The following is a 21,473-nucleotide window of genomic DNA, read 5'->3' as shown; positions in this document are numbered from 1 at the left end:
GTTTCGAACCTCGACGACGAGAATCAAAACAGCACCGTTTAGGAGTCCTAAACCACTCTAAAACCGTTACCAGGCCTTATGATGGGCCTTTTATTGGGCTTTAATGTTTTCGTACCTTATTAATCAAAATCAATAGTACGATTCTATAACACTTATCCTAAACACAATCCATCAATAATACACCGGGAGCCGTCGGATCTCTATAATTTGCCACGTGACGTACTAGATAGAGACGAATAGAACTGGGACAGGTGCGTGCGTGAACTTTCATCTTCTTCATGTACTAAATATATACTCTCTTCATCTTCCTCTTCTACGGGTACTGGTTCTACAAAAATATCGACACGAAGTAGCGAAGTGATAAAATCTCCTCCTTTGAGCTCGGATCTACTGAGAGAATATGGCGATGAGAAGAGTCACCAGAGCAGCGATCAGGGCCTCCTGCGTTTCGTCTTCATCTTCTGGTTATTTTGCCAGAAAATTTAATGTATGAACCCTCAGATCTCTTCTTATTTTTTTGTTCTTTCACGGTTTCTGATGCTATTAAGTATTTTAAGTTGGGCTCGTACTCAATCGTACATTACTTTGCAGCTTTCTAAGTGTTGTCTGTGCTGAACTTGCTTTGATTTACGCAGACGGTTCTGTGTATGTCATTAAGGTTTTCAGATCTACGATTTCACTAAAACTGATTAGTTACAGCTTTTTAGCGTGAAAGAATCCCTGTTGTTAGGGATATGAATCAGAGACCCCGTGCATGACTGTAACGTGTGGCTAAACATTAGGAAAGTACAACTGTCCGGTCTGATTTAGATTAGCCAGTTAGATTTCATTGTAAATTAAAAAAAACTACAAGGTGTTTCTTTCTTGAAAAATTATAAACGGCACGATTTTTGATTTTTCAATCTTAACGGTTTGGGCCTCTAAAGGGTTTGGGCTTGGTTGAGTGGTCTGGTCTCTCTTTTGATGCTTTTCAGAGTTTTTATACATTCACTAATCTTTGAAATTAGTATTTTTATTTAAAAGTTAGATGTTGGTTTCTGAAATGACTTATGAAACAGGCTTCTTCTGGAGATAGCAAAAAGATTGTTGGAGTTTTCTACAAGGCCAACGAATACGCTTCAAAGAATCCTAACTTCCTTGGCTGCGTCGAGAACGCTTTAGGTATCAGGAACTGGCTTGAATCACAAGGTCATCACTACATTGTCACTGACGACAAAGAAGGTCCAAATTGCGGTAAGTAGTCATTCAAATATGCATAACAAAACAATACAATACATATGGTGGCGCTTATGCTATTTTTTATATGATTGGCAGAGCTCGAGAAGCATATCCCTGACCTTCACGTCCTCATATCCACCCCATTCCACCCGGCTTACGTCACTGCGGAAAGAATCAAGAAGGCCAAGAACCTTCAGCTTCTCCTCACAGCCGGGATCGGATCCGACCACATCGATCTGCAGGCAGCTGCAGCTGCTGGACTGACGGTCGCTGAAGTCACGGGAAGCAACGTTGTCTCCGTGGCTGAGGACGAGCTCATGAGGATCTTGATCCTCATGCGCAACTTCGTTCCGGGGTACAACCAAGTCGTGAATGGAGAGTGGAACGTGGCAGGCATTGCTTATAGAGCGTATGATCTGGAAGGCAAGACGGTGGGAACTGTGGGAGCTGGTAGAATCGGGAAGCTTTTGCTACAGCGGTTGAAGCCGTTCGGGTGCAACTTGTTGTACCATGACAGGCTCCAGATGGGACCGGAGATGGAGAAGGAAACTGGTGCTAAGTATGTTGAGAGTCTTGATGAGATGCTTCCTAAATGCGACGTTGTAGTCGTCAACACCCCTCTCACTGAGAAGACAAGGTAAGTTAAATACTGTGTTAATATAACAACACACACGAGTTATAGTTTGTGCGTTGTGATATGACCGAATGGGATCTTGTTTTCTTGTTTCATGCAGAGGGATGTTCAATAAAGAGATGATAGGGAAAATGAAGAAAGGCGTTTTGATTGTGAACAACGCGAGAGGAGCCATCATGGATAGGCAAGCGGTGGTGGAGGCGGTGGAGAGCGGACACATCGGAGGCTACAGCGGAGACGTGTGGGACCCGCAGCCGGCTCCTAAGGACCATCCATGGCGTTACATGCCGAACCAAGCCATGACTCCTCACATCTCTGGCACCACCATTGATGCTCAGGTAATATATGTTAACGAATCATATATGGTGTAGAAGTCTACATGTCGCTTGGTCGCTACTAATCTGCAAGAGTCTTGTGCTTTGGTCTAATCCAGCTACGATATGCGGCGGGGACGAAAGACATGTTGGAGAAGTATTTCAAGGGAGAGGACTTCCCTGCTCAGAACTACATCGTTAAGGATGGTGAGCTTGCTCCTCAATACAGGTAAGCTTGTTTCAACTTTCAGCACTATCAAGTCTTGTCTCCAAAGGGCAAAGCAGACGGTTAAATTAAATAAATTATCAACGTTTTGTGCTTTGTTCATTTGAAAACATTGTAATAAACCAACAAGACGTGTATGTAACGTTGCTATTTCATGACATTTATCTTTGAGTCTATCTATATGATTCATATGTTATATTTGATCTTTGAGAGATGAACCGAGAATTGGTGAAACTGCCTCAAGAGCCTAATTGACTGAGTGCTGGTTTTAAGTTTTTTTTATAATTTAAAACCGGAAATGAAACCGGGTCGACCCACTTATGGTTAGGCACACACACACCGACGCTGACCCAATTAAGCCATTACGACAACGTTTGTATAATCATGTTGTAGAGCGTGGGTCATCCATGTTTGTACCAATATTTAATTTTCTCGACAACTATATCAATCATTATTATGGGTATTAAAACTATGATATATATTGTTTTTCATTTTCTCTTGATGGGAGAAGAGAGTGGGGTGGATGATAATCGTTCAGTCTGTCATTTGTAATTTCTCTGCAAGACATGTTTTGAATCATAACTCAACCGGAATATTGACATTTTTTATTCAAAAGATATGCACAATCATTAAACTAACTAAAACATATAATAAGTTATAAGTCTCTAATGATTGAATCAGAAAATGTTGAGTAAAGAAATGCTTTTGATTTTCTCGCATCATTGTGTATTTGATATCTTAGATACAAAACTTTGAAACTTTTGTTATATACAAACCTTTTCTTTATCAACTTAAACTTAAGACCACACATTATTTTTCACTACTCAAAACCCAAATCCTTCAAATGATTCATGTTGGTTTATACGGTTTTGGCCAGATTTGAATTTAGTTCTTATACTAAAGAAGTACAATATTGATTCAAAGCTCTTAGTTAGATCATCCATTTTTTTTGTCTGTGCACCAAAAAATGTAGCCATTTAAAGTCATCGTTATCAACATTCATGATAAAAGAAACATTTACAAAACATTGCTAGAAGAAAACCATTTATAAGAGATTTTATGCTAGTTCAGTAGATTCACAGCGACTAGTCGACAGTTGACGAGGATGTTTTTGGCGCTGGAATGTCATTATCAAAAAAATCTAATCAAACAAAATGAACATAATAATCGCTAAAGTATATAAAATCAAATCAACCCAAAAGAGAAAGTGAATTTTACTTGGAAACAATATATTCAGTGAAGAAGATATTTTGGGGAATAAAATATATGTGATCAGATCAGATTAGCAGAAAAAAAAAAACATGAATTTCAACCGCGAGGCAATCACTTAAACTTCATATACGACACCGTATCAAGCCAAACCATGCGAATACGACGTCGCTAAGAAGCACACCATATGAATACGACTCGTGAAAGTACATCGCCGGTTTATAATTAGTCGCCTTCAACAAATTAAAAAAGACTCTTTCTCACTCGTTTTCTCGTCGCAGTTCAAATTCCATTTCCTTGAATTTAGATTTCTAAGGTCGGCGATTTTCGAGTCCACGGCGTTTCGCCTTTGTTACTCAGAGGCTGCTACCTCTTGCTGCCACTGCTTGATTCGCCGGTAAATTTCTCTGTCCTCATTTTCCGTAAACTCATAATGCAACTTTGAACTGGTGTAGGTAGATATTCACATGCGTACTTTTCATCTAGTTTTGATCTCTGGAATCAGAAAACTTTTAGGATTTGGAATCGCGAGGACTAATTGAGATCTTCGGAGAGTGTATCGAGTGAGAACCTCTTTTTTGTTGCTGTGATTGTTAAATTGCTTAGAAGATTTCGAGTTCGAAATGTAGATCTACGCCGTGGTCCGCTTCGATCTTACTTCAATAGTCTGTGAAGTTGACTAGTAGAGTTATTCATTGCGAATAATAGTTTCTTCTTAGTATGCTGTTTTGCTGGTGGCGATTCTTGGCTGCTTCAAGCTCCTTTATAGACTTGAACTCATCGAGATTTGTGAGTAATTTTGATTTCCAAAGGATCTGTCTCCCCTATGTGATGAGCTAGAAACGGATTTGAGTTTCACTTTAGTCTCAGTATTAGGTAAAAGTAAAACTAAGTAGGTTACAGTTATTTTACAGTTATTTTGTTATGTTGGTTGACTTATTTCTAGTTCTTCACGCAGGTAACTTTCACGTATGGCCACTAATACTTTACAAGATTTGAATTCTCTCCCTGTAACTGAGAAGATGAGTGAATGTAAAGCTAGCTTAACCAAGCCTTGTGTTGGGAAGATGAATGGAAAATCTGATGATAGACCATTGCCAAGCTCTGTGGTTTCGAATCCCAGCCTTGTAGAAACAGAGAAACCCGAGGCAGAGAAAGCTACCGTGGAAGTTGAATATATTGAATCCCAGAACTTGAATAATGTTGACGATGCTGATGCTGTTCTCAAGGTACATCTCATGCTTTGTGCTTCTGTGTGTTATGATTCTATTAATTCCATTAGCATCACTACAACCATATGTCCATAACTACGATGATATCCATTTTATATAGAGATTGGATTTATGATTATCAGTTTGGTCTCATTTTTGTCTTCAGTCGGTTCTAGCTGGCCTTGACTCCAAGGATTGGGTATCAGTCTGTGACGCTCTTAATAATGTTCGTCGCCTTTCCATATTCCACAAGGAAACTATGCTTCATATGCTGTAAGCCATCTTCTCTATACTGATGTCTACGACTTTACTATCTCTTTAAAGTAACTTTAAAAAATGGATGTCTCACGATGATAATTTCTAACAGCGAAAAAGTGATCCCACTCGTCGTGAAATCACTGAAGAATCCTAGAAGTGCAGTATGTAAAACCGCATGCATGACATCTGCAGACATCTTCAGTGCATATAACGACCATATTACAGATCTATTGGATTCTCTGGTAACTCTTTTTTCTTTTTCTTTTTACTCTTTCACTGTGTAACGTTGATGGAACTTTACTTGTTGTGATAACATTTCATACACTATGCTCTCAGCTTACTCAACTCCTCCTCAAATCATCCCAAGACAAAAGGTTTGTCTGCGAGGCAGCTGACAAAGCTTTAACATCAATGACCAAATACGTTTCCCCAACTTTGCTGTTACCAAAGCTGCAACCTTGTCTCAAGAACAGGAATCCTCGGATCCGTGCAAAAGCATCATTATGCTTTTCCCGAAGTGTACCCCGACTGGTAATACAAGTACATCATATATATCTCAAAGGCATCACTTGTTATGTAACAATTTCAATAACTCCTTGCGCTATGATATACATATTGCAGGGCGTTGAAGGTATTACAGAATATGGAATCGACAAACTAGTTCAAGCGGCCGCGTCTCAGCTTAGTGATCAGCTCCCTGAGTCCCGCGAGGCTGCGCGCACCGTCCTACTGGAACTTCAGACCGTGTATGAAAAAGCTCAACCTCTCATTAAACCCGAGACTGCATCATCGCCAGAGGAAGAGCAACAAACCCTGGAGGCAGAGCCAATTACGTGGGAAATCTTCTGCAAGTCAAAGCTGTCGGCTCTAAGCGCACAAGCCGTGCTTCGTGTCACCAATGTTGTGGCAGTGACTGCTCGGGAGAGTTTGGTTACTACAGGTTCATCTTCTTCATCACAGCTATAAGCCTTCTCTACTATTTTTTGGGTTTTTCCCTTCTTAAACCGTTTGCTACGGATCATACGGTTACATGGTATTCTCCGGCCGTGATTTACCAAATTGGCAAATTATGGACCGGAAAAAAGAGTGAAACTGGTTATCAAAAATCTTGGTTTTATCTTCTTCTTTTTATGAGTCTTCTTTTCTCTTCAGTCTTCATCAGTGACTTTCTTCTTATATGTTTGTCTAATGTGTATATACATTCTATACCAAGATTTGGTAATATAGCCCCGAGTCTTTTGAAAATGCAAATTAGTCGATTTCTTTGACGATTCAAGCCTCTATTGACTTGTCATATATGGATATTCCTTGTTGGAGCTTGACTAGATTAGGCATTGACTCATAGTAGTAGATGGTTTAGGCAAGCCAATCCACCTTAGTCCCTTGCAAGCTTAAGGTTAGTGGTTTATTACTGTTTCCACCCTTATTAATACCCAGCACTGAGACATGAAGTTTTTATTAGATATAAGAATAGTAACAAAGTAGCTGAGATCTGAACCAGACTAGGAACCAGATAAATAGTTTTCACATCTACCAAAGCAAATATCAAAACCTCTTATTTTGGTGAATCTGTGAGGTGAAATAATAGATGCAACTAACTCTCTTATATAATTTAGCTCTGTGAGAGTTCACGGCTTCGATCAGCTGCAGCAACAACAGCATTCATAAGTGTTGCACGGAAAGAACCTTTCTCCAGTTCATGAACTCCGGCTATTGTAGTCCCGCCTGGTGAAGTAACATCATCTTTCAACACACCCGGATGCTTCCCGGTTTTGCTCACCATTGTTGCAGCTCCAAGCACCTGCCATAGACACACACACACAGCTCAGGCTTCTCTTTCTAGTTTTCAAAACATTAAGACAAACAGAAAAGAAAAAAGGATTAAAGAAGCTGTAGGGGACCAATGGGTCAGTTCACTGACCGTCTGTGAAGCTAAACCCAAAGCAAGTTCTCGGGGTAAACCAGCAGCTACTCCTCCATCAGCTAAAGCTTCAATGGCTAAGAATATGTACGCTGGTCCACTTCCACTGTAACAAGATCGAAAATTTCAGATGGTAACTTGAACAACTTAAGACATTCAGAAACCGTGAAGTACCTGAGACCAGTGACAGCATCAAACATTTTCTCATCAGCTTTGAACATCTTCCCCACAGAGCCAAACAACTTAGCAACAAGTGCTCCGTCTTCTTCCGTTGCCGCTGTTCCAAGGCTCATTACTGTTTCACACAAGACATAACCTTCATCATCAGTAGGCATTTGATAGTAATAAATCACAAACATGGATTATGAGAGAAACTACCTGAAGCTGCCTCACCAACTGCAGCTGGTGTATTAGGCATCACCCTTATGAATCGATCTTGACCAGACCATTCCTAGCATAAGACCAAAAATTAAATCTTTCAGCTTTTGTTTCAAAGAGAGCATGTTTGATGCAAACACTGAAATAGAACCATAGAGCTTATGATTCAAGACTGATGAACCATTTCTCTGAAAAAGTATACTCCTTTCTATACAAAGATGCCAACCTGAAGATCTTTCAACTTGATCCCCGCCGCAACCGAAACAAGAACCTTATCCTTAGAGAGCTTCGACCTCACTTCCGTGATGGCCTTCTTAACTACACAAGACAAATGTACAGCTTATGTAGATCTCAAATAGTTTTTTTTTTCATTTTTTAGGTATTCGATTGTGATTCAATAGAAAATATACCAACTTGAGGTTTCACAGAGAAGATCACAACATCGCTTTCTCTAACAACCTGCCAAATTTTTTCAACATCCATCAATCTCCCTCTCTATTTAAACACTATCTAGGTAAAGAGAAGAAGAGCCACTTTACTTCTTCGCTACTGGAGAAGACATTGACCCCAAAGGACTCGAAGACTTGACGGCGATTCAGATTCGAGTGAACGGCGGTGGAGATACAGTTCGGAGGAAGCATCCCGGAGGCAACGACGCCTCTGGCTATACTCTCCGCCATCTTTCCAGCTCCGATGAACCCTACCTTGAAGCTCTCCGCGGAAATTGGAAGCGTCTCCATCGCAAGACTAAAAAACGATTTTAGGTTCTAAAATGATGATAAATCTCTTACTGTTGTTGGTTCAGGTAATCAGTGTTGTAGTGTGCACGTGCGGATCACGTGGCTCATTGGGGTTTTACCTAAGGCCCAATAGAATAAAAGTATACATACACTCTTCTTGTAAACGGGCTCGCTTATACAAAGCACGGCGTTTTATCACAATGCGATGAAGAAAAGCTGTACCAACCAGAAACGACACGGCAACCTAAATTCACTCTTCTATATTATCCTTCAAACAGAAATTATAAAGCCCGGCTTGAAGTTATATTATATTCCGAGGATAAGCCCCCATGTAAAAATTAGCTCTGGGTTATTTAGGACCATCTTATTATGGGGGGTTTGTTTAGACATGTCAAGATACAAGAGTATAGCCAATGTTCTAAATATCCCTATGCGGTGGTTAGGCGTTTTGTACATGATTATTGCTTAGACGGGCGCAAAAGCCGGTTTCTTAAACAGCTAGACCGATTTTTTAGCTAGGTCAATTTTTGAAAAAATCGTTTTGCTCATACCTATTTTGCCGACTAATCGAACGTCTGGACGCCGCATAGACTGTTTTTTAGAACAGTGGTAATAGCCGATGCATTATAATGTTTGTCACTGCACTACAATACTACATATAGAAATCAGTTAAACGTCATTACAAATATTTCATTACCAGCTTATATTTTCATAGATACAACAGATTTGTTGAATTGAATACTTGAATGACAAATGAGTTGAACTGTATTTGGATTCCTAAATTAATAACGATATATATAGTTCCTTCATGACGTATGACAACAATTAGCTTCTAGCTAGAAAGGAAAAAAAGTGTATACAAGGCATATCAGAAAAAAGTGTATACAAGGCAAATTGCGTAACGTTTTTTCATGCAAAATAAAGTCTCTTTTCTTTTCTTAACAGATTCTTGTTTATAAGAAAGACATATGGTCTAATACGACTTACGAATAGTGCCAGACCTTGGACCACGCAGAAGAATCAGATTGTTTCCGGCCGTTCAATTTATAAACAAATTTTGGCTACAAATAATAAATATTCCCTTTAGTCTAGTGGTCTAGTGTCTGTGTTCGAACCTCATCCTCCCCATATCAGCTAATAATTTTTCCTCTGTCTTTTACTTTAAAAAGTGACCATTTTTTTATTTTTGCTTCCAGCCACTGAATTTCTAGGACCAGCTCTACTCGCGAAGATGGCTTATTACAAAACTGAGTCTATAACTCCTCACCTTTTCATGTATCCATTTTCCATTTTCCATGGACCATGTATTCATGGTATTATTATATCACAAACTGTCATATGCCACCCTTTCACACACGTGTGTATTTGTTTTGCAATGTAAAAACAAGTTTCTCTTGTTATTCAAAGTTATTACCCTATGGACTATCGACGTTACTTACTAAAGAAATTGATTCACATGTCTAAAAGCTCTAACAGACTGCATACGTGCTTGCAGAGACGTGAATAAATGAAAATCTATAATATATATGTCAAACGAGGGAACCGATGGAATTAATGTTGACAATACTTTTGATTCTGTGTGTGATCTTTCTTTTCCTTTTTCTTCTTAGAGAGTATCTTTTAATTGACTGTATTTTGGGGGAAATAATATTAAAAACTTTCAACTTGGTAACTTAGAAAATCATACTATTGTTTAGTTTCTACAAAAACCACGATTTTTTACCATATTCAATAATTTTAAGTATTTTATTTGAATGATATTTATTTCAATGTTAATTAACGTTTATCATTAAAATTTACATAAAAAGCCAAATATTTTCAAATGTTCTTTATACCCCTTTAGACTTCAAACACTTTACTTCTTTGGAACCATCAAGTCAACAAACAATAAATACATTCAACACAAAATCAAGTGAAATATTAAAGAAAAAGAATATTTAAGTAAATCCCGACCTATAAATAACGTCTTGTGAAAACAATGTGAAGAAAACACACGCAAACATGTCAGTTTCACCATCACCTCATCATGTGGTTCTCTTCCCTTACATGTCAAAGGGTCACACCATCCCTCTCCTCCAATTCGCCCGTCTCCTCCTCCGTCACCGTTGTGCCACCTCCTCCTCCAACGACGGCGAAGAGCCATCCATGTCCATCACCATCTTCACCACCCCACAAAACAAACCTTTCATCTCAAACTTCCTCTCCGACGTCACATCATCCATCAAAATAATCTCCCTCCCTTTCCCGGAAAACATCGCCGGAATCCCTCCCGGAGTCGAAAGCACCGACAAGCTCCCTTCCATGTCGCTCTACGTGCCTTTCACGCGTGCAACCAAATCTCTCCAGCCTCTCTTCGAAGAAACGCTCAAGAATCTTCCGCAAGTCACGTTCATGGTCTCCGATGGATTCCTGTGGTGGACACTGGACTCCGCCGCTAAGTTCGAGATCCCGAGACTCGCCTTCTTCGGCATGAACTCGTACTCGTCGGCTCTCTACAACTCCGTCTCCGTACACCAACTCTTTACCAAACCGGGAAATATTAAATCCGATACCGAACCGGTTACCGTACCGGATTTTCCATGGATCCGGGTTAAGAAGTGCGACTTTGTCCCGGTTTGCACTGAACCGGATCAATCAGGTCCAGAGTTCGATTTACTCATGGACCAATTAATGTCTACTGGGAAGAGCCGTGGGGTTATAGTGAACAGTTTTTACGAGCTCGAGTCACCGTTCGTTGACTACCGGCTAGGTGTTAGGGGTGAGCCCAAGCCGTGGTGCGTTGGGCCTTTGTGCTTGGTAAACCCTCCTAAACCGGAAAGTGATAAACCGAGTTGGATTGAATGGTTGGACCGGAAACGAGAGGAAAGATGTCCGGTTTTGTACGTGGCCTTTGGAACGCAGGCTGAGATATCGAACGAGCAGCTCAAGGAAATAGCCTTAGGCTTGGAAGATTCCAAGGTACGTACGTAAAATAGAAAAAATTTAGTATTTGATCATTGAAGCTCCATACATTGGACTTTTCAAATTGTTCGACATAACTCCATGCACATATTATTAGTTTGTTATATATATCGACCAATATAAAATTTAGTTTAGAATGTGAAAACATACAAGTAGTTGGCATTAACTTCACGACGTTTTCCATAAATGGAGTGACAATGATTGTTATGATTTACGCATATGGTACTGATTGTTGATAATAAAGGCAAACTTCTTGTGGGTCACGAGAATGGACGTGGGAGAAGTAGGGTTCGAGAAGAGAGTGAGAGAGCATGGTATGATTGTTAGAGATTGGGTGGACCAATGGGAGATACTGTCCCATGAAAGTGTGAAAGGTTTTTTAAGCCATTGCGGATGGAACTCGGCGCAAGAGAGTATATGCGCCGGGATTCCGATACTCGCTTGGCCAATGATGGCCGAGCAGCCACTCAATGCCAAGTTGGTCGTGGAGGAGTTAAAGGTCGGAGTAAGAATCGAAACAGAAAATGGAACTCCCGAAGGGTTCGTGTCAAGAGAAGAAGTCAGTCAAAAGGTATTATAACAAAATGTTTGAATGAACTTAACTAATATTGTTGTGTTAAAAAAACTTAATTAATGTTGCTGGCTTCAGTTATGATATTTTTTTATTGGTACAATATAGGTTAAAAAGTTGATGGAAGGAGAGATGGGGAAGACTGCGAGAAAGAATGTGAAAGAGTATGCAGAAATGGCTAGAGAAGCTTTGGCTCAAGGGACAGGTTCGTCATGGAAGAATTTGAGTTTGCTTCTTGAAGAGTTATGTAAGATTAGAGAAACAAATGATGTTAATAAGCTGTCAAGCCATGATTAGAGAGCAGTGTACTCTTGGTTGTTGTTCAATCTGACTAAGGTCATAACCTTACTGTTCTTCTGAATAAAATAAAAAATAAAAAAGTTTGTATGTGTTATAAATATCTGATATGAGAAAAAGATCATACAATATAACATTAAGACATTATAAGAACAATATAATTTTTAAGCTACAATCTTTTGCTCTATCTAACATTCTCAAACCGATACATAAAAAACGAAAACATTAGAAGTTAAAATCCCAAATATTTATTTCCTAACACTATTTACCATCTAAAAATCAAACATGTCACACTTTTAAACGTCTTCTTTATCCATAGAGAAATCAGGCTCATCAGGTTTAAATAGTTGGGGCATTTTCAAACTGTTCGAAGATCCATCTTTCTTACCAGCACTAGTACTACTTGAAGCCTTTTGATTTGTGCCTCTTCTCGTGTTTGCTGCAAACTTAGACGCCAACATTGTTGCTCCAAGGTTTTGGCTGTTGTTTGTGTTGTCCACAGACAGTCTCTCACCTTCAAAATCATCGTCGTCGCTTCCATAGTAGTTTTCTTCGTCGCCTTCTTCGTTGTATCCTGTTTCATCTCTGTAATAGTATCCGCTACTCTCGTGCAAGCTGAGCTCTTTAGCGAGCTTTCGTCGCTTGTATCTTCTCCATGCGGATTGCACAAAACAAGCTCCCCATGCTCGCCACTGATGTGAGTAGTACCTGAAACAATGGACGTATATGAGATTTGATTCATTCATGCCATCATTGCATGGCCAGTCCTAAAATTTTGTGGGTTATAGAAAACTTAGTAACAGTTTACATAAAAAAATTACTACAAATTTAGAGGCTTATATATATGTAATTTTTTTTAAAAACTTTAGGGGCTATAAACCAATGCTCTACTAGCCTAGGTTCAGGACCGGCTCTGTATCATTGAATGCTATAAATGGTGTACCTGAAAGCGTGTTGCAACTTTTTGCTTTGAAGACGTTTGAACTGATGAGCAACAAACTTAAGATCCTCTGCGCTTAAGGCAAATGCTTCAACCTCAGAGAGTGCACGGACGCTTCGGGTTGAAGACGGAAAGTTGAGTGTAGAGTTTGGCATCAAGGCCCATGTAAGAAGCTCTTCTCCACAGAAATCACCAGGTCTTAGAGTAGTGGAGTTAAAGAAACCAGATCTTCCTCCGTTTGTAGTTGAGCTCTCTATTTGTCCTCTAATCACAAAGAGCATCTCATCAACAGGATCACCTTCACGGAATATGTAGGTCCCTGCCGTGCTTAAAGATGAGACAAGGCATCCGCATATAGCGTCAAGAAGTTGATCGTCCATTTGTGAGAAGAAGGGGACCTGAATTTGGCAAAACGTTGTGATTTTATGAAATAAGAAAACAATTAAATTTTTATAAGGACAGAGTTAATGTATGTACCCTGCGGACAAGAGCGAGACAGAGGTGGCGTTGGATCTCTCGGCGTAAGTCTGTGGGTAAAGACTGGAGGATTGATTCTTCATCCACGCCTCTAGTTGCAAGCCACTTGTATTGGACAAATCTACGGACACGTTCTTGAAGCTCTGGAGGTAGTTGACGATGTCTCATCCATTCTTCAGTGTCTCGTCTCTTAATTCTCCATTCCTCTACTCTTACCGACATGGATTGTAATGATGTCTTTCCACCAAGTTAAACAACAAGATGTTTTGTTAGAAAAGTACAAAAAAAATCTCTTTATTAAGAAGTTTTGCAAAAGTTATGTATTAAACTCTGAATCTTACTTGCATGTTACCAATCAGGAGCGTGAAGAGAATCAACCCAAAAATACATATTGTAATACAGAACAAGGTCTCGCCAAGATATACACTTGTGGTTATATTCTGGCCATAAGAACTGTAAAAAAAAAACGTTAGACAATCTTAAGATATACATCATAAGTGTGTTGGATCAAAGGATGTCCTACCTTAGATTTCTTAAACCCCACCAAAGACAATATAAGTACTTGGACACGAAGTCCGTGGTAGCAACTTGAGTGGTAAAGGCTTCAGCAAACATGCCAAACTTGAAATTGGTAGTACTGCTTGTAGCGTCACAATGAGAAAGAACCTGAGTAACATTCTGCCAATACTGACGCTCAGGTTGTTCTAGACTCTTGCAGTCCAAGAAGCTAGGGAGACAGTCCAAAACCCTCAGGGCGTGATCTTTCTCGCATACCTTGGACCAGCATGAGAACTGCCGCCCAATTGATGATAGATACCACATTGCTCCCAACACCTGAACATAAATGAAGAGACTCTTAGCAACTTAAACTGAAGAAAAGTAGAGAGAAACAAAGAAAACTTACGTGACTAGCTAAGATGTAGAGGAGGAGATTGTATGCAGCTCCTGCCCAAGCAGTCTTGGCGATGAACCCGGTTGTTTTTATAATCCTTTGGTTAAGTGGGAATATGATGAATGATCTTGGAATGTACTGGACGAGAACGATAAGGGCGAGAGTGCTATTGGCATGATTAGCAGTCCCGTTGGTTGCGGCTGGAATTACTAGCCAAATTACAAGCTGAGATCAAAAGATTGTCAGAACAAACATATAAGGCTTTGATGATGGTGAAATATATCATAACGGATACAATAAAATTAATTCTGAAAATAGATAAATACCATAAAATTAAACCACACAAAAATTTAGCATGATTCAAGAATTGACTACGTGCCAAAATTAATATATTATTAGAGTTCGAATACATGCTGCCCGACTGAACTAAAATTGATCCGACTTATTAAAAAAGTGTTGTTCAATCTTAAACCAACATGACCAAGATAGTCATGCCGGTCTGATCCGACCATTAATCTTGAGGGGCGGGTTTGGGTCATTCCAAACCTCCAATTTCATTAGAGCTGATTTTAAAATTTAAAATACTAAGGTTACAAGAATGAAAAATATATTTCTGCTACATTTTTTTAAAATTTATTTATGCTACATTATGTTCCTTAACCTTATACCTATACCATTATCAACATCTATGCTACATTACAAGAAACTAGTAGTCATGCATGCGAACCTGAGGAAGAGGAAGCATAGCGGCAACATCGACGATGAAATCGCTCTTCAAGTACTTCATAGCGATCTCTCTCGGATCCCTAACAAGCTCACCGCGTCCAAAAACTCTAGAGCTCCGCGCGACGAAGGCCGTTCTGAACTTCATGAAAATGTGCAAGAGGTGGAAGAGATCGGCCACCGAGCGGAAGAACGTGACCGTCGCGGCGAGTCCGACGTCGACGGAGAGACACGCGGGGCCGCCGACGTAAGGAGCGTAGAAATAGAAAGGGTCGAGGAAGAGGGCGAGGATGGAGGTGACGAGGAAGACGTGGTTCCAGTAGGTGACGATGTTGCTGTCCGGGTCCAGGATCTGATGCCGCCATGGAAGGACTTGGCTGCCGTAGCGTACGGCGACAGATCCTCGGTTGGATGCGGCGGAGGTTATGGTCTCGGGGAGGAGGAAGCGGAGAGAGCGGATCTTATTCATCTTCCATGGCGGATTCCGGTGTTAATCGGATTCCGCAGTTAAGAGAGAGAGGTAGCGATTGGTGGAGAGAGGAAGGAGGAGAGGTTAGGGCACTTTGCTTGCGTCGTGAATTTTTTGTTGGCATTTTTTCTTCTTTTGATGATTATGGAAGGAGAGGATTTCTCGCGGGAAAATTGGGAGAAGGGCCGTTGAAATAGGAGGAGTGTGAGGGTATTTACGGAAACTTAGTTCCTAAAGGGTTTCGTTTTGTTTATGCCGTTTATATGCTTTTAAAACAGCACACGTTTTTTCCCCTAAAACGATAAGCGGCACAACGTCTATAGTAATGAGCTGTTGAGCATGTCCTAGTGTGCAAGCTTGATGACACCCATAAGATAGAACTGAAATTTTATCCGTTAAATTTGATTCGATCTGTTATTTACTTCGATTCGATCCGAAAAAATATGGATATCTGTAAAGTTTTGGGCAAAACAAATATTAAAAATCGATATCCGTTAAAAACGAAACAAATCATAAATACTAAATTTTAAGAACCGGATATCCGCTCCGCTTCGACATCTATATAAATAAAAACATATATATATATATATATATATATATTGATTAAATGTAGAATTTTAAATGTATGAGTTTATATAATTGCTATTTTAACATATGATTTAATAAATTATATTCACATTATTAGTTATAAAAGTATTAAAATAAAGAAAGAGAATAAATTTTTATGACATCTGTAACTTTTTCTTAAATTTTTTTATAACTAATTTTAAAATATATAGTTTCACTACTTCTTTTATTTTTATTTTATATATCATATAAAAATATTTTAAAGAATAAATTTATCTCATTTTTTCTAGATTATTTGTTTTAACTAAAATGAAATGATATATCTGTAAGTATTCGTAATATCCACAAATATCTATATATTTTACGAATATCTGAAAAACCGGATATACATATTTTTCTGGAGCAAAACAAATCGAAAATTTTAATATTTGTAATAACATACGAAGCAAATCACAAATACTTCGAAACAATGATGCAAATATAAAAGGAATATAGAAAAAATAAGGGTGTAACTGGATTACCAATTTTTGGAATAAAACTGCATGGAAATAAAACTGCATGGAATGACTTATTCCCACTAATTCTAATTTTTTTTTACCATTTAAATAGAATGAAAATCAAATGTCATTCTAATGATTTTCTTTGGAATAGATGGAAAAAATGGAAATAAAAAAATTCTTGTGAATGATGGAATGAGATGAAATAGAATTCCATTTTTTTATTTCCCATAGCTTCCACTATTCCATTTACGTTCATTCCATTTTTTTGAATTCCTCTTGTTCAAATCTATGAAGACGATTGTTTAGACAAATGTGAACAATGGTCGCTGAGAGTCAAGAAAAGGGTACGGTTTGTGTTACCGGAAAGTGCGAGGATAGAAAGATTCGCGGAGGAGGAATTAACGGAGCTGACGGAGGCGCGTGAGGCAGGGATGGCGTTTATATTGGGACATTCGTATGTGAGAGCAAAGCCCGGTTCGAGTGGGTGAAGAAGGTGGCTATTAACTTTGGGTATGATTTTCTAAGGAGAAACTCGAGAGGTCTTTGTTATGGTCTTTCTGCTCCTCACGCTTCTACTTTAGAAGTTGGTATTGTTTATATCGTCTGACTATACTTCTTTTTGTTAAATTTGAATAAACTTCAGTTTTGCAAATTAAGGTTTTTTGTTGTTGTTGTTGCAACTTTTGTGTAGAGATGTTAGAGTTGCTTGTGGAAAAAGTAAGATATGCTTTTTTATTTGGTAATAATTTGTCCCTACTGATTAAGATACAAAGAGAAAAGATTGAACAATAAGTAGACAAGACTCGAGAGCATAGATTCCTTGTCTCTTTATGTTTCTTTAACTCCAAATCTTCTCTTTTGTCGGCTTAGCTCATCATATAACTAAACTATAAGTGCATAGATACAGAATACATATACAAGAGCATGTTTATGTACATCTCCTCTCTAAACTTGTAAGCAACGCTTGCTCCGTTTTCACTACAAAGAAAACAAAAAATGATGAAAAATGGAAATTGGGTGGTTCTGTCTTTAATTTTCCTGTTTCTCCTTTGTGGGTTGTCTTCAGTTTCAGCTAAGCCTCCTCCTGTTAGTAAGTTCTTGACTACCCTAATTTGATTATTATTTTGAAAGAAGATTATTTTGATAAATGTCTGAAGATGTTCTTGTTTTTGTTTGTTTTGGGAACAGAGATTGTAAGTGGACTTGTGACAAATGTAGCATCAATGCTGTGGAAATGGTTGTGGTCTCTTCAGACATCCACAACCACAACAGCCACCACCAAATCTGGTAAGACGACCCACAACAAAAAATAAAAACAAAATATATATATATACACTTTTTATTTATATGATCTTGTTGTCAAAGTTTCAATCTTCATAAATAGAAAAGCTGAGAAAATGTGTGACAGGTGTTTCTAGCCGTTCGATGGTGAAATATGAAAGTGGATATAACATAGAGACAGTGTTTGATGGAAATAAGCTTGAGATTGAACCTTATGCAGTTGAAGTTTCCCCTAGTGGAGAAGAGCTTATTGTCCTAGATTCCGAGAACAGTAACATCCACAAAATCTCCATGCCTCTTTCTAGATGTAAGTTTATCTTCTTCTTGACATAGATTTGATGCAAAAAGTACTCTAAAGATTGCTTTCGCTGCACACATATAAGATTATATCCACCAAAACGATGAATCATGTATGTACTATTATGCTTTGCTTCAAGATGGGGATTCATTTTCTTTTGCTTTTCTTAGTTCTGTAAAAAAAAAAAAAAAAGATATTCTTCATATTTAGATTCCAAAGTTTCTTTCTTTGACAGCAAAATCCTTTTTAAGGTTTGAAGTTTTTACTTTAGTCCACAACACGACACATTTAGCTTTTATCCATGTTCTGTTTCTCTGTTCTTCAGGTTTATTCTTTCTGTTGTTTCTTGTTCCTCAATTTAAGAAATTTCCTCATTATAAAGCACCTAACTTACACATTTAGATAGATTCTAAGAGGCAACGTAGATAGATTCTTCAAACTGATCTCACAACTGATTTGTTAATATTTGGGTTTTGAATTTATTGAAGATGGTAAACCAAAGTTAGTCTCCGGTTCACAAGAAGGCTACACTGGGCACGTGGATGGAAAGCTCAAAGAAGCGAAAATGAATCGTCCTCGAGGATTAGCCATCGACGACAGTGGAAACATCTACGTTGCCGATACTAATAATATGGCCATACGCAAGATTAGCGACGCAGGTAACCACAATTCAACATTTGAGTTTACCCTTTGATAATCGCAATTTTAAAGTTTTTTCTTGGTTTATTTATGCCAGGAGTCTCAACCATCGCAACCGGAGGAAGATTCTCTGATGACTTTGATTTGATCTACGTCTCTTCAACCTGCTCTCTGTTAGTCATTGATCGAGGGAATCAAGTGATTAGAGAGATTCAGCTTCATGATCATGACTGTTCTCATCACGAACCGGAAACGGATCTTCATCTTGGTAACTTTTCAAACAAGCTAACGTTGTTGGTTTGTTTTGTGTTTTGCTTGAAACGATGCCGTTTCTGTTTGTGTATGTACAGGAACCGCTCTGCTCGTTGCTGCTGCATTTTTTGGTTATATGTTTGCGTTATTAGTACGTAGAGTACGATCATTGTTCTCTTCGTTTCGTCATGTAAGTGAATTGGTTTGTTTTGGTTTGGTTCGAAGTAAGAGGTTAATCAGAACCAATTAGCATTTTTGGTTTGATTTTTTATTTCAGAATAATAAGAGGCATGTGGCGAAACCGAACATGACAATGGCTCCATATCAACGTTATCCAAGACCGGTTAGACAGCCATTAATTCCACCTCAATATGAACCGGAAAATGAAGAAGGATTTCTCGGTTCGCTTGGAAAGCTTGTGGTGAAAACCGGTTCTTCGGTTTCCGAGATGATGACAGGACCAAGGAAAGTTACTCCCCAAGACTTCCACTACCACCATCCGCAACAGCCGAACCAGTGGCCGGTACAAGAGAGCTTTGCTATACGGGAAGAAGATGGACCACCGGCTTTAGAACCGAGATCAGGTACAAATCAGGATAAACCCTACCTTACAGCACAAGGAACAAACCAAAACCGGTCTTATTACCAAGATTGTGACCAATACCAAAACCAAAAGAAACGAAATGTGAACGATACTGAAGCTAACCGAGAGAACGAGATTGTATTTGGGGCAGTTCAGGAGCAAGACGGCCGCCGAGAAGCTATGGTGATCAAAGCTGTTGATTTCAAGGAAGCAGTGAACGATCAGCGAAACCTACGGCCAAGAATTAATTACATGGGATATTCTTCTCAAGTTTACTGATTACAAAACTTTCATAAGTTACTTAGAGTGTGTCATATACTTTACCGCGCTATGTTGTTATATAAGGAATACTTTCTGATTACTGATTACAAAACTTAGTTTACATAAGGAATACTTTCTGATTACTGATTACATAAGGAATACTTTCTGATTACTGATTACTGATTACTGATTACTGATTTCTGAATACTTTCTGATTACTGATTACTGATTACTGATTTCTGATTACTGATTACATAAGGAATACTTTCTTTCATCTGTTCCTCGCAATACGACAATGTGATAGTTTACAAAAAGTGGAAATTAATGTTTTGTTTACTGAAAATAGGAAAAAGAAAACCAATAAAATAATTTTAAATAATTAGATCATATGGGTTCCCACAAAGCATGCGTGTTAGTGGTTTTTAATAGACTTTTGGGTTCCATGCTTTGTACGATGCATGTAGTTGTGTGTTTATGATTGTCTATACTCACTCCGTTCTCGAAAATAATATTTTCTAAAATTTATTTTTGTTCCACAAAAATAAATTTTCTATATTTTAAAATATTTTTTTGTATATTTTTAAAAAATATTAATTATGAATATTTGAATTGATTAAATTTTATTGTCTGATAATTATTGGAAAATGTTTTAAAAAAATAAATTATAGATTAAATGGTAAATATTTATTATATTTTTAATAAACGTAAAAATTCTTAAAAATTTTACTTTCGGAAACAAAAAAATATTATTTATCTTATGATGCGAAGTATATAGTGAATCACAGCTCAAGCATTTTCTGTACTTATGACACATTTCATCACTTTTTTATAGCCGGAGATTAGCACAAAAATTATATAACGTTAACATGGACTAACATAACTTGATTATTATGTCTAACAAACATTAAATCTAACATAACAAACATTTCTAAGGGTTTCTTAAGATTATTTCAATATTAGATTGGATGTCATTTGAGTAATATAAATTGAATAATTTATCGTTAGATCATAGTTCATAGTTCATAATAGTTATAATGATTCTCTTATTATGTACCTGTATAGTTTACTTTTTACCAATGGCTTTTATGTCCTCCAAAACATGGATAATCTGTCCACCACTAGTAAGATAACAAAGATTTGTAGTCTTCCATAAATATTTGTAAAAATGGATTAAAGTGTAAATTAAGAAGAAACGAACATTCTTTCACGAAAAAAGATTATCATGTTAATTAGAATATTTCCAATAGTTTATTCTATTTTTTTTTAAATAAAGTAATTTTATAATAAAATTGGATGTTATTTCAATAGTATTCTATTTTAGAGTGAGAAATAGAATAATGAACAAAAAATAAAAAAATACTTTATAGAGTAGAAATAGGTTTACACTATTATAGAGTAGAAAATAGAATACCATTAAAATATTTTTACTCTAAATTTCATTTTAGAAGGGAAAATAAAAAGGAGTTGGAAATGACTTCACATAAAAGAGGAAAGTGTACGCGCGACATCTGTAATGTTAAAATCTATACTCGTCGTCGACCTCACTTTGTTGACCCCCATCCCTATATGTCAGAAAAAGAAAATAAAAATCACCGAAACTATTTAAAGGACTCATGTGCTATTGTCCATCTCTGATCTGATAACACTTCTAAT

At 37.9% G+C, this 21,473-nt stretch overlaps 6 protein-coding genes across 8 annotated transcripts; 4 read left to right on the top strand and 2 right to left on the bottom strand.

Annotated features, from left to right (window-relative positions):
* Positions 1–226: 226 nt before the first annotated feature.
* On the top strand, positions 227–2,595 carry LOC103846458 (formate dehydrogenase, chloroplastic/mitochondrial). Its single transcript, XM_009123384.3, has 5 exons — positions 227–487; positions 1,059–1,233; positions 1,315–1,855; positions 1,953–2,190; positions 2,286–2,595. The coding sequence occupies exons 1-5, from the start codon at positions 401–403 to the stop codon at positions 2,397–2,399; spliced, it is 1,155 nt and encodes a 384-aa protein (XP_009121632.1). The 5' UTR covers positions 227–400; the 3' UTR covers positions 2,400–2,595.
* Positions 2,596–2,841: 246 nt separating this feature from the next.
* LOC103846456 lies at positions 2,842–6,315 on the top strand. Of its 3 annotated transcripts, none has more exons than XM_009123382.3 (6): positions 2,842–3,998; positions 4,560–4,830; positions 4,979–5,085; positions 5,180–5,312; positions 5,407–5,601; positions 5,692–6,315. In XM_009123382.3, exons 2-6 carry the CDS (start codon positions 4,573–4,575, stop codon positions 6,034–6,036), a joined length of 1,038 nt encoding a protein of 345 aa, XP_009121630.1. In that variant the 5' UTR covers positions 2,842–3,998; positions 4,560–4,572; the 3' UTR covers positions 6,037–6,315. The 3 variants fall into 3 exon arrangements, with proteins under 3 accessions (XP_009121630.1, XP_033137802.1, XP_018511269.1); XM_033281911.1 differs by having other exon boundaries at positions 4,548–4,830; XM_018655753.2 differs by lacking the exon at positions 2,842–3,998 and adding an exon at positions 4,220–4,477.
* A 195-nt stretch (positions 6,316–6,510) lies between these two features.
* On the bottom strand, positions 6,511–8,165 carry LOC103846455 (pyrroline-5-carboxylate reductase). Its single transcript, XM_009123381.2, has 7 exons — positions 7,909–8,165; positions 7,780–7,828; positions 7,596–7,687; positions 7,370–7,442; positions 7,166–7,286; positions 6,992–7,097; positions 6,511–6,871 (listed from the first exon to the last, which is right to left on the bottom strand). The coding sequence occupies exons 1-7, from the start codon at positions 8,107–8,109 to the stop codon at positions 6,683–6,685; spliced, it is 831 nt and encodes a 276-aa protein (XP_009121629.1). The 5' UTR covers positions 8,110–8,165; the 3' UTR covers positions 6,511–6,682.
* Positions 8,166–8,388: 223 nt separating this feature from the next.
* LOC103846454 (UDP-glycosyltransferase 90A1) lies at positions 8,389–12,041 on the top strand. Its single transcript, XM_009123380.3, has 3 exons — positions 8,389–11,067; positions 11,315–11,641; positions 11,750–12,041. The coding sequence occupies exons 1-3, from the start codon at positions 10,111–10,113 to the stop codon at positions 11,936–11,938; spliced, it is 1,473 nt and encodes a 490-aa protein (XP_009121628.1). The 5' UTR covers positions 8,389–10,110; the 3' UTR covers positions 11,939–12,041.
* LOC103846453 (cyclic nucleotide-gated ion channel 18) lies at positions 12,023–15,498 on the bottom strand. Its single transcript, XM_009123379.3, has 7 exons — positions 14,975–15,498; positions 14,260–14,472; positions 13,879–14,189; positions 13,697–13,808; positions 13,356–13,592; positions 12,882–13,276; positions 12,023–12,646 (listed from the first exon to the last, which is right to left on the bottom strand). Exons 1-7 carry the CDS (start codon positions 15,437–15,439, stop codon positions 12,235–12,237), a joined length of 2,145 nt encoding a protein of 714 aa, XP_009121627.1. The 5' UTR covers positions 15,440–15,498; the 3' UTR covers positions 12,023–12,234.
* Positions 15,499–17,361: 1,863 nt separating this feature from the next.
* On the top strand, positions 17,362–20,172 carry LOC103846452. The gene is made up of 7 exons (XM_009123378.3): positions 17,362–17,596; positions 17,695–17,793; positions 17,915–18,094; positions 18,574–18,744; positions 18,822–18,992; positions 19,075–19,166; positions 19,254–20,172. Exons 1-7 carry the CDS (start codon positions 17,503–17,505, stop codon positions 19,836–19,838), a joined length of 1,392 nt encoding a protein of 463 aa, XP_009121626.1. The 5' UTR covers positions 17,362–17,502; the 3' UTR covers positions 19,839–20,172.
* The last annotated feature ends 1,301 nt before the right edge of the window (positions 20,173–21,473 follow it).

The sequence above is a fragment of the Brassica rapa genome, chromosome A10 (genome assembly GCF_000309985.2).
Source record: "Brassica rapa cultivar Chiifu-401-42 chromosome A10, CAAS_Brap_v3.01, whole genome shotgun sequence".
NCBI lineage: Eukaryota > Viridiplantae > Streptophyta > Magnoliopsida > Brassicales > Brassicaceae > Brassica > Brassica rapa.
This window is presented reverse-complemented; position numbering and strand designations above follow the sequence as displayed.

Excerpts from the sequence above, each read along its gene's own strand:
- LOC103846452 (XM_009123378.3), top strand. The coding sequence starts at position 17,503 with ATGATGAAAAATGGAAATTGGGTGGTTCTGTCTTTAATTTTCCTGTTT. Across the intron at positions 17,597-17,694 it reads AGCTAAGCCTCCTCCTGTTA|AGATTGTAAGTGGACTTGTG; the intron begins GTAAGTTCTTGA and ends TTTTGGGAACAG. Across the intron at positions 18,095-18,573 it reads CTCCATGCCTCTTTCTAGAT|ATGGTAAACCAAAGTTAGTC; the intron begins GTAAGTTTATCT and ends AATTTATTGAAG.
- LOC103846453 (XM_009123379.3), bottom strand. The coding sequence starts at position 15,439 with ATGAATAAGATCCGCTCTCTCCGCTTCCTCCTCCCCGAGACCATAACC. Across the intron at positions 14,190-14,259 it reads TCTACATCTTAGCTAGTCAC|GTGTTGGGAGCAATGTGGTA; the intron begins GTAAGTTTTCTT and ends ATTTATGTTCAG. Across the intron at positions 13,809-13,878 it reads TGGGGTTTAAGAAATCTAAG|TTCTTATGGCCAGAATATAA; the intron begins GTAGGACATCCT and ends TTTTTTTTACAG.
- LOC103846455 (XM_009123381.2), bottom strand. The coding sequence starts at position 8,109 with ATGGAGACGCTTCCAATTTCCGCGGAGAGCTTCAAGGTAGGGTTCATC. Across the intron at positions 7,443-7,595 it reads TCAAGTTGAAAGATCTTCAG|GAATGGTCTGGTCAAGATCG; the intron begins GTTGGCATCTTT and ends GTCTTATGCTAG. Across the intron at positions 7,098-7,165 it reads GATGCTGTCACTGGTCTCAG|TGGAAGTGGACCAGCGTACA; the intron begins GTACTTCACGGT and ends ATCTTGTTACAG.
- LOC103846458 (XM_009123384.3), top strand. The coding sequence starts at position 401 with ATGGCGATGAGAAGAGTCACCAGAGCAGCGATCAGGGCCTCCTGCGTT. Across the intron at positions 1,234-1,314 it reads CAAAGAAGGTCCAAATTGCG|AGCTCGAGAAGCATATCCCT; the intron begins GTAAGTAGTCAT and ends TATGATTGGCAG. Across the intron at positions 2,191-2,285 it reads GCACCACCATTGATGCTCAG|CTACGATATGCGGCGGGGAC; the intron begins GTAATATATGTT and ends GGTCTAATCCAG.
- LOC103846454 (XM_009123380.3), top strand. The coding sequence starts at position 10,111 with ATGTCAGTTTCACCATCACCTCATCATGTGGTTCTCTTCCCTTACATG. Across the intron at positions 11,068-11,314 it reads TAGGCTTGGAAGATTCCAAG|GCAAACTTCTTGTGGGTCAC; the intron begins GTACGTACGTAA and ends TTGATAATAAAG. Across the intron at positions 11,642-11,749 it reads GAGAAGAAGTCAGTCAAAAG|GTTAAAAAGTTGATGGAAGG; the intron begins GTATTATAACAA and ends GGTACAATATAG.
- LOC103846456 (XM_009123382.3), top strand. The coding sequence starts at position 4,573 with ATGGCCACTAATACTTTACAAGATTTGAATTCTCTCCCTGTAACTGAG. Across the intron at positions 5,086-5,179 it reads GAAACTATGCTTCATATGCT|CGAAAAAGTGATCCCACTCG; the intron begins GTAAGCCATCTT and ends AATTTCTAACAG. Across the intron at positions 5,313-5,406 it reads CAGATCTATTGGATTCTCTG|CTTACTCAACTCCTCCTCAA; the intron begins GTAACTCTTTTT and ends CTATGCTCTCAG.